This window comes from Lepisosteus oculatus, chromosome 15, assembly GCF_040954835.1.
Source record: "Lepisosteus oculatus isolate fLepOcu1 chromosome 15, fLepOcu1.hap2, whole genome shotgun sequence".
In the NCBI taxonomy this organism is placed as follows: domain Eukaryota; kingdom Metazoa; phylum Chordata; class Actinopteri; order Semionotiformes; family Lepisosteidae; genus Lepisosteus; species Lepisosteus oculatus.
In genome coordinates this window covers 2,067,433-2,078,670 of record NC_090710.1, presented here as the reverse complement: position 1 = coordinate 2,078,670, position 11,238 = coordinate 2,067,433, and the positions used below count along the sequence as shown (strand labels likewise).

At 36.7% G+C, this 11,238-nt stretch overlaps 1 protein-coding gene across 1 annotated transcript; it reads left to right on the top strand.

Moving 5' to 3' along the window:
- The first annotated feature begins 4,241 nt into the window (after nt 1-4,241).
- On the top strand, nt 4,242-10,466 carry LOC102695359 (chymotrypsin-like elastase family member 1). Its single transcript, XM_015363551.2, has 8 exons — nt 4,242-4,315; nt 4,897-4,979; nt 5,952-6,052; nt 6,249-6,371; nt 7,922-8,055; nt 8,543-8,688; nt 9,077-9,226; nt 9,783-10,466. The coding sequence occupies exons 1-8, from the start codon at nt 4,273-4,275 to the stop codon at nt 9,798-9,800; spliced, it is 798 nt and encodes a 265-aa protein (XP_015219037.1). The 5' UTR covers nt 4,242-4,272; the 3' UTR covers nt 9,801-10,466.
- The last annotated feature ends 772 nt before the right edge of the window (nt 10,467-11,238 follow it).

The window sequence follows — 11,238 nt, the reverse complement described above, 5'->3', positions numbered from 1 at the left end:
TTTCCATGAGACGGGTTTTCATATTTTCTATTTTAATAAAACTAGTTTATGTGTCAAATACACAGCCTACATGCTTAGCTATGTCAATTTAGCACGCGCTAATACTTGAGTTGACACAAGGGCTACGATGTAATTCTATACCATTGTATAGGAATGCGTGCTAAGAACCTAAGGGACCAATGGTATTAAAAGCAGTTATCTTTAGTAAATAGGGAGGTAGGAAGATGTGCGTGAATTTGGAACACTGCCAACCTTTAAACACAGGAAAGCATAGTAGATAACAGAAAAATGTTTAAGGACTGTTCTAGGTTAATTACTTTGAGAAAAATACACCGAACATCTCTGTGTGTTTCGCTCCCATGTGCATGAAATAAAAACTATTTTTAGCTTCTGAGATGGACCCTTGACTGTCTTTCATGGGGAAACAGGGAAAACTTTCTCCAACAGCGCCACATTCGCCGTCAGAACAATTGATCGAAAATGAAAACCTCACAAAAATCAAGTTTTATGTCATGGCTGAAAGGAATAGATGCCAAGGGTACTGACACCAGCTCCAATAGATCATGCACACCTGTTGAGAACAAGGAGGATTATACATCGGCCACCGACACTAGCTCTGCTGCTGAACCTGACACAGACAGCACTGTGTTAGCAAGCGTCGGAAAACAGCTACAGGGTGGTATGATCCAAATTATCTAAGCTTGGAATTTGCTTACACCAGGACGGAGGGAGAGCCAAGACCACCTGAGGATTTAAAATCTGTGTTAGACTCTGCTGTCAAAGTTGTGAATTGTATCAAGGCTTGTCCAATGAATTCACGTCTGTTCAGTGTGCTTTGTAATGAAATGGACAGCGAACATGTGCAGCTTTTGCTACATGGATGCTTTGGTTTAAATTAGAGGTGGTACTTGGTCCAAAAAGTTTGAGAACAACTGCTCTATGGTACCTGCCTTGTACCCATTGCTTGTCAGGATAGGCTCCAGCTCACCCGCTAGGGAGAAAAATTATTCATGCATTCTGTTATATATTTTTCATGTTTATTTCTTTGTGGTTATAATAAATCAGGAAGGCATTGAATATTTTACCATAAAAATAGACTTTGCTGCTAATAGAAAAAAGAAAAATGTCGGCACTGTAATTATCCAAGAACCTTTCATACCACTTTAAAGATCAAACAAATTCTGAAGCAAAAGGCCAGTGTAAGTAACAATTACACCAGCAAACACAAGAAAAAAAAGAAACCTGGGTATTATTATTGACAATATGGCAGAATGGCTTCTTCCAGAAGGTATCTCACAATGGCTTCTCACAATCTTTTGTGTAAAAATATACCTTCTGTTCTGAGGTTATGGATTTACCCATTGTTTCTGTTGTGTGTTCTGGTTCATCTTTCACAAGGAAGTGGTTTCAAATATGTTTCTTACAGCAAGTATAATACTACTTCTCAAATCAAGGTAATTTAAATCAAGAGGTTATAACAATAATTATAGTACTGTACTGTCCTATTTATCAGATTTATCTTCACAGATATCTATAAATAAAGTGAAATCAAAAGTAAAAGTAAATCTATGAGTCTGTATGAGTTATAGAGACATTCATTTGAGGTCCATAGTACATTGGTGCAGCACAGATGAGGCTCTATTGCCCACTGTGTGGAAACGTGACTTCAGCCTAGTAAAGAGGCCTGAATCTGCAGATCTAAGGTTAAGAGCTGAAATATACAATACAAGTGCAATAATTCAGGAAGGAAACAGGAAAGAAATCGCAAATTTGTGGGAACTCAGATGTGAGTCTGCAACAACACGACGATTTACAGTACTTTCCCAAAGTTCACAATTTTGTGCTCAATTTGCAATTTGTCATTTATTTTCTGTAACTTCAATTAATTTTGTTACAGAGATTAAATAACAGTCTGAGAAATTGGGACTGTAGTTCCCCTTTAAGTCTGACTATATAGTGCTCTATTTATTGATAGATACTTTATTGATCCCGTGAGGGAAATTGCAGTGCAACAGAAGCTTAACACAGACAACACAGCCACAGTGTAACGAATTATACAATAATAATAATACAATACAATCAGTACAGTGAGAAGTGCACTAAGAAGAGTTACTCACAGTCCAGAACACAAAAAGAACAGAACACTACACAAAAAAGTCTTATTGCACAATATGAATATAAATATAAATGTCCCTGGTCCCTGGCATATATTGCACAAAAACAGTTGTAAACGGGAAAAGAAAAAGAACACGGAGTAGGTTTAACCTTTTTCTTCCTGAAATCTACCACCAGTTCATTCGTCTTTGTTACATTCAATTGCAGGTTGTTCTCCCCACACCACTCCACAAAGCTGCTGACCAGTCCTCTGTACTCTTCCTCCTGCCCACCCTTGATACATCCCACAATTGCAGAGTCATCTGAGAACGTCTGCAGGTGGCATGACTTTGAGTTGTATTTAAAGTCCGAAGTATAGAGGGTGAAGAGGAATGGAGAAAGAACCATCCCCTGAGGAGCCCCTGTGTTACTTACTACCTGTTCAGACACACAGTTCTGAAGTCTCTCAGACTGTGGTCTGCCTGTCAGATAGTCAGTGATCCACGAGATGATGGAGGCATCAACTTGTATCTCCTCCAGCTTCCTCCTTAGAGATAGGGCTGGATAGTATTGAAGGCACTGGAGAATTCGAAAAACATAATCCTTACGGTGTTGCCAGCCTTGTCCAGGTGTGAGTAGGCCCTTTGCAGCATGTAGATGATTGCATCCTCCACACCAACACTGGGCTAGTAGGCAAACTGTAGGGTGTCCCATGATGAACTAACCAGGGGTCTCATGTGGGATAAGACCAGCCTCTCCAGTGTCTTCATGACTTGAGAAGTCAGCACAACTGGTCTGTAGTCTGTAATCAAACCCCTGACAAAATAAGGACAATTACCTGTGTACAATATAATGACCCAGAGCAAAATCATATTTGTCATAAATAATTAACTAAAGTCCAGAAAAATAGTAATTTGTAAATTATTCTGACAAGATGCATAATAACTAAGATATTCTGGCATTGGTCTGAGGTTAAGATACTGAACTGGTAGTAGGGAACATGTACAGTATTGTGTGTTGCTAAAATATTTCTTTGTCTTCCATTTTTTTCATAAAACATAACATTGATGAGAGTGTCCAAAAAGCTCAAAATGTATTTCATCTGACCATAAGACATAGTTACATTTTTCATTCATACAGTATACTGTAGTTTGGCACAGTCTGAGTCTGGACTAAGAAGAAGCTTCTTCCTCACAACATGGCCATGAATGCAGCATTCATTCAGGCAGCATTGAAGAGCATTTTCAACATTTTCCATCCTGAAGATACCACTTTGTGTTTGAAATCCACTGTTAAATTTGGAATTCTGGTTGGCTTTTACAGAACAATAAATGTTCATCCTGTATAAAAATTGAAAATGTCTTAGTGGAAAGTGGCATATTTGACTTCTGTTGATTCTTTTACATTCATTCCCTACTTGTGGAGGTCATTGATCACTTGCCCACAGTTCCTCATACATGCTAAGACTAAATACTTTTGTGTGCTTCCTTCTATTATACCCTAGGGAAACAAGAACAACTGAAGAATCTTGCATTGCATTACCTAAGAACACAATGATATTGTAGATGTATTTTTGCATGAAATTTAGAGAGGTGAATAAAAATCACACTTTCACAAGTTTAACAAGTTTCATGGAATTTAACTGACTTTGCTCTCTTAAATACTGTTATAATTATATGAGAACACTTTGTAGTTGCTTTTTAAGCAAGACATACTGTAGCCATCACAATCCACAACTCATTGTGTTACATTATGCTTTTGTATACTATATATTATTTTATGTTTTGGGGTATTATACAGTATATCATGTACACAATATAAAAACAGAAAAATACAAACAAACAGGAAATACAAATGCTAATATTGTTCCTCCCATCTCATGTGTAAAAGGGAAAACTGTGCAGCCTTGTGTCATGCAAGCAATAAGCAATAGGCACAATTTCCATTGTAGTGTAGTTAAAGCTGTAATATGTGAGAAGGAAATATCACATAACATGTATAGGAAGGGTGTCAGTTACAAGAAACAATGGTAACATAAAACGAGACTCATATTATGAAACTAATTAACTGGAATTTCTTAAAATGAAGTGGAAAATGGGAGTGTTTTACATGGGAACATGTGAATAAATATTGACCAAAAACTCAGAGCTAACTGAGAAGAGAAGGACAACTGAAAAAATGTTTCTCTACATTATTTTGGCTTCAATCTTTTTTGTGCCAGGTGAGTTATATTTTCTATTTTGCAATATAAAACAATATATTTGACTGCAAACTGGCCAAGGCATTGACCAAAAGTATAATTTTGACAAATCTGAACAATATCAATGTACTCTTTTTAAATAGTCATATGGTAAATCGAAAAGTGAGTTAAAATTGACACCTTTCAGAAATAAACAAAACAAATATACAGACGCCTTGGAGTCCTAAATTTTTACAAACAGCTCTGTCTAAAAAAACAGTTGGCTAGCTCATTTACTGAGCTACAAACAAAACGTCAATAACATCTCCTCGAAGACCTGGTGTCGCCCAAAGAAGTTATTTCTAAAAATTTACTTCACTTTGTAATTAGTTCTCTTTCCAGCACAGAGATCTTAGCTCTCACAAGACATTGTGGCAGCCAAACGCATAAACACTGAGGCTGGTGAGCATCAAAAACAGTCATCCATTCTTAAATCTCCCAGGGCCACTGTTGCACCTCCTGACACTTCACAGTTCTATAGGACAGCTTCTCAAAATCTTCAGTCCAAAATGTATGCTTTACCCCTGACGAAATATGATTTTCCTTCATACTTGTGTTTTAAGGACATGCACAGGAAGGGAAGAATAAAACATCTGAACGTATCATAGGAGGTATTCAGGTCACACCATACAGTTGGCCTTGGCAGGTAAGGGTGCTGATTGCATGGAAAAATTAAGATTTTTCACCATGAGAACACAAAGAAGGCAGATTCCCAGTGTTGGTTTGAAATGTAATGTCAGATGTGCGCTGGTTGTAGGATCCAAGTACAAATTCACAGCCTTTTTGGACAATCGATCTCTGCCTCTATTAATGTTAATGTTAATAAAAAGAACTAGACAGTGAATATGAATTTACAGAATACTGATATGTCCAAAATAATGTTGTTTCGTAGTAAATAATTTTAATTAAAAGTTTGGTTTTTAAAATTTCTTTTAACTTTCATTATTTCATTTGATTATTTCATTATATTGATTCAGATAGATATAATGTAACACATTCTAAAAGATTATTATATAATTATTATTAAATTAAATATTTTATAAAATACTTATATACAATTCTCTATTCTCATGCACCTTCACCCCTCTCCATCTTGTACTTCCTGAGTGGCCTCTCTGCCCTGCCTGCCTTATCCCCTCCCCCAGCTTTTGTCTTTCTGTGCTATTTAATCTTTGCTGTCTGCCCTTGCTCACACCTGAAGAAGGCTTTACAGCTGAAACGTTGTTTTCTCTCTTCTCTTTTCAGCATGGAATAAACCTATTACTTATTCCTTTGCAGACTACGCATGCTGACGCAGCTACCCACCTGAACTAATATACAATATACATTAACAATGCTTAAAATTGGTTTTACACATGACGATATCTACTAACTAAAAAGTCATATATCAAATGCCTGAATAAAATGTGTTCAGCAATATACTGTACTATTGCAAAATATTATTATTTTTCATCTAGGCAACTGCTGTGCTCTGACATACTGCAATTTAAATCTATATTGATTGAGAATCAATGAGATCTCCTAGGTACATTATGAATAAAGTTATTCTACTTAGGGCAGGTGTGCTGTTGTAAATCTGTTTCTCAATGAGTGTTTTTCTTTACTTGCTTTTGCTCAGGTGTCGATTCGTATTAGTTCGAGTGACTGCTTGCCCCATAACTGTGGCGGCGTCCTAATCCAACGTCGATGGGTTCTGACAGCTGCCTCATGCTTTGGGAGGTAGGAAAATATTTCGGTTTTTAAGTTTAAGAGTGCAGATGTTTTATTAAAGTAGTTCGTTTTTGAACACTCCACATTGTTGTCATTTTTCCTTATAGCACATTTTTTGTGATGCTCAACTTTCAAAATGCAGAAGAATTCAATTAATAAACTGCTTGAATACTTTTACTGATAAGCAAAACTTTATTTTTAACAGTGCACCCTTGGTTGTTGTTCTGGGAGAGCATAATATCTATGGGATAGAGGGAAAGGAGCAGTTCATTCCTGTGGAAAAGAAGATTGTTCATCCTAGCTGGAATCCCAATGACATTACTGCTGGGTTAGTATTACTGTCACACACTTTTTTCATCTCAGTACATTTTCAATGAAGGGACTGATTTAATGAAACTGCAGAATCTGGGCAAAACTAAAAACTGAGAGCCACAAAAAAATGAATACAACAGAGTCATGAAACCGATTTTTAAATTAAATATAAGTACTTATTTGTGACTGTTCTATTATTCAGTGTACTGTGTATCTAATTATATTGTTGTTTCACTAATGTAAATTAGTAAGAAAAAGGGGGATATACTTAAACAGACAGATAACTTAGTCTTCATTATTATATTATGTTAACAAGTGCTTTACAGGTAATAGGGACTCCCCTCCATCAACACCAATGTGCAGCCCCACCTAGATGATGCAACGGCAGCTATAGTGCGCCAGAATGCTCACCACACATCAGCTATTAGTGGGGAGGAGAACAGAGTGATGAAGCCAATTCATAGGTGGGGATTATTAGGGTTCATGATTGGTAAAGGCCAATGGGGAATTTGGCCAGGGTGCCATGGTAACACCCCTACTCTTTTCAAGAAACGCCCTGGGATTTTTAATGACCACAGAGAGTCAGGACTTTGATTAGGGGTATTATCCGAAAGATTACGCCTTTTTTACAGTATAGTGTCCCCGTCACTACACTGGGGTATAAGAACCCACACAGACCACAGGGTGAGTGCCCCCTACTGGCTCCATCCAGGTACTAACCAGTAAAAAACATTACAGTAAATGTGCACAAAGTAAGCATTTTTGAAAACCCTAAGACACACATTTTGTATGGGATTGTTACTGAGTGGAACTCTGATTCAAGTGGGAATGCAGTAAGATGCAGAAGATGTAAAATAGGATTCAAGAGCAGAAAGACTATTGAACAAAAACAACATATTAAAATGGAATTTCAATATGTACTAAAAAATAAAAGATGAGAATAATAAACTACAAACACAGGACTTCAAGGAAAAGTGAATTTCCTAGTTTCTCAATGAACCTAGTCCAGTGTTGTTGATCTCTACAGCACTGCAACAGAGCAGACAGAACATTTTATTTTTGGCACTTTAAGCTGATTTCACATGAAAATCTTATATAAATAACAATTATGTACATTATTATGAAGTGCAAAAGGGTATTTGACAGATATTTGAAAAATTACTGTACAAATGCAATGTGCTTCTTTACATACTGCGTACAGTCTCTTTTCTAAATTACCACCACTTCTGCAATATTCTTAATATTCATCTTCAATACAGTATATACATTTTGGAATGACTGACATTCCCATACAGCATAAAACTGTTTCAATTCTTATATCACCTTTATACTAATTGGCAGAAGTACCTTCTGCAGGCTGCCATATGCATGGCAGCATATTATGAAGAATAGTGTTACAGAAATTTACAAAACACCACTCTCTAATGCATGCAAGTCTAGGTGTACCTGTGGAATGGTGATAAACCTTTCAGTAGAGCGTGTCTTAGTTCAGAAAGCTGTGCATTATTCCTTCATATCCTGTTTAACTGCATGGAATTCTTCCTGTGCTTATTGTGTCATCTTCAGATATGACATTGCCTTGCTGAAGCTGACTCAGGATGCCATTCTGAACACCTATGTCAATGTGGCGACACTGCCCAGCAGTGGTGCCATCCTTCCAAGCACTTACTGCTACCTTGCCGGCTGGGGACGCACAAGCAGTAAGTTTGCAAAACCTGTTATGTTGTATTTGGTTGTGCCAACGTAGTTATGCCTCTTGCATAATAAGACATTTAAGGTCAGACATTACTAGAATGCTAATGATTTACATTCCTAAGATCCACAAATCACAGGCTTGTGCCTGGGCTACAGCATCAGCCACATGAGTTTACAGCTTGTAAAAGGACATTTACTGTAAAAGGTGCATGTTTACCAGTCCTTAGTGTCCATGTGGTAGCCATTTTCCCAAATCCTGAGTGACAATTCTAAATTGGTTGGATGATTTCCAAGTAATTTTTAATATAAGGTGACATTGTAAAAACCATTCCAACTTAATATGCATTCTCTATAGTTATATGACATTTCAGTTGCTTCAAACATAGACAGTAGCACATAACAGCCTTTCTGATTTCTTATTTTATTCTTATTAAATAGTCAATAGTTCTACTGAAGCTTCAAACTCAATGACATTGTGAATTTTGTCAACAGCCTATGGACAGCTGTCAGCTACCCTTCAACAGGCTTCCATCCTCATTATAAGCTATAGCACCTGCTCCAGCAGCTCCTGGTGGGGATCAACTGTAAAGACCACCATGATCTGTGCTGGTGGAGATGGAGCCAGATCAGGCTGTGCTGCAAGTATTACTACTCCAGACTCATTCTGCAGACAAGTCTCTTCCTACAGAAGCTCAGCCTACTTTGGGCACAAGCCTGTGCTAATTGCATCGACATAGCCATGATGGATTTTGATAAGTTGGAGGAATTCCGCAAAAGTTTCAGCAATATTTCAGTTTTAACTTTTTCTCTGGTTTCAGCAGTGTCTCAGTTTTAATATTTCTCTGTTTCTTGAGTCTGTTATTTCACAGTTACATGAAGTGATTTTATACTTGGGTTAAGACAGTTTATCACAGAAATACAGTTTTTCTCTTACTGGTCTGCCTTGCACACTTTTTAACACATTGAGCAGACCACAAGTATGGTTTATGAGTACAATGCAAACGTCTAATCTGTATGATTTTGCAGGGGGATGGTGGGGGAGCCCTGAACTGTTATATAAATGGACGATATGAAGTACATGGAGTTTTTAGCTTTATGTCTTCCCTGGGCTGCAATGTTTCCCAGAAGCCCGACGTCTTCACACGCATCTCTGCGTACATTGGCTGGATCAACACTGTGAGTTGCAATCTACACCTTTGTCTTATGACTCTAAATCAGTTTGAAAGCTTAAACCAAAAGTCTTTAAGTGGTGTTGCGGTGATACTTTTCATTTTCCCCAATATTGGGATTGGAGAAGGTAAACTAGACTCCTGCTATAAGTGGTGTTGGTGGACTAGTAGATAGCACCATTCCATTTGGACCAGAATGGAATAAAATGTTAAATTAAGGTGACCTGGCTAAATTCATATCTTAACTTGTATAATGTGGTGCTTCTAAAAAACCCTTTAAGTTTGTTGATAAAGAAATATCTCACTTTCTACTGAATCGACTGCATATTTGGGTGGATGAGGTACACCCCTCAGGTAGGAGCTGCACTTCAAGCGAGGAAAAAGTCAGTACTTTCTGTAAATATAATCACATTTCTTGTGATTTTTATACTAAAATTATTGTATTGCTTCAAAACAACTTTAACTTTCTTTCTTAAGATACTTCTTTTGTCTTTATTAAGAACTAAACATTTAGTAAATGTATGGTACTTTTTAGACACTCTGTTGACGTTTCTCTTATCTAGGTCATCGCCAGCTATTAGATATCTGTGGGCTGCTGTGCATGGACCACAATTCCTACATTAGAATCACGTGGACACCTGTTTCCTGATGAGGAATATAGCAGAGCATGGAACTATTATACATCCAAAAAATTAAACAATAAAATTGTTGAAGCAAATACAATTTGTATTTATGATCATTATTTAGGCACTCTTTATTATCACTAGAATGTTTTAGAGACCTTTAATTGATGAGATAAAAGTTATGTCTTTCTCAAGCTTTATTGTACCACTGGTGAGCTCACTCTCTAGACCAGGGCTACTGAACTGTGGTAGTACATACCATCCACTCTTTTTCAGATTTTATTCTGGCAACTTGTTATTTATTTAATCGATAATGAGAGTAATTATGAAACCTTTTAAAGTGCAAGTTATTGTTATAACTTGGAGATATTGCTTCTCCATCTTACTGGAGACTTGTATGATTTTAAGGTATTTTGCAATTTATATAATGTACTTTTACGTACAATTTAACACAACGTGTGTTTATACAGCACTTTTAGAAGTAATTATCTTAAAATGCTCATATTATAACATTCTGTAAACTTTTTACAATGTTTAATTACAATGTCAAGAAGATAAAAATACTGTACGCATGAACAACAGCTGGCAGATTGACTAGTAAAAAGATTTTAATTTGCTGATGCACTCAATGTTGCTTGCTACAGTATGTGTGCCACTTACTAATCTTAGCATAGATGTGCTTAACAAGTGTTTCTGTTTAAGGGCATCTTTAAAATCCCTTACTCTCTCTGAGCATCCTGGAAATTGTTGGAATTGAAGATGCTAAGAAGACAGGTGATTGCTGGTGAGCAGCCTAGCTGTCCAGCTGTATGTAGTTGGTTACCCTTTTCCAGTTTATTAAGAAGCTTGAGAGGATCTAGGGTTTATTTTAGCTTGTTGTTTTTGTTATCAAAGTACTGTAAATCAAAGCAATTTTAAAAAAATATATCTGCTGACCTTGGCATGGGTCTATGCATTGTGTCCCATCCACCCTGTGGCAACCCCACGGCATCACACTACTTTCTTAAAACTCCTGTGTGAAACTAAAAAAATCCCAGATGTGTTAATTATTTATAAATAATTCATAAAAAAATAATAAATAGATTTATTAAAACATTTACAGTCTGTATGACACTGTGAAGAATTACATCAGTAGAATTAATTGACATTTGTACTAGGTTGATTTACATTTTTATTTTTTTTAATTATAAGTGTTTATCTACTTAAAAAAAATAGTTGTCAGAACCCAGAGACTATAGATAAATAATAAATAATTCCTTACACTTATATAGCACTTTTCTGGACACTCCTCAAAGTGTTTTACAGGTAATGGGGACTCCCCTCCACCACCACCAGTGTGCAGCCCCACCTAGATGATGCAACAGCAGCCATAGTACACTCACAACACACCAGCTAT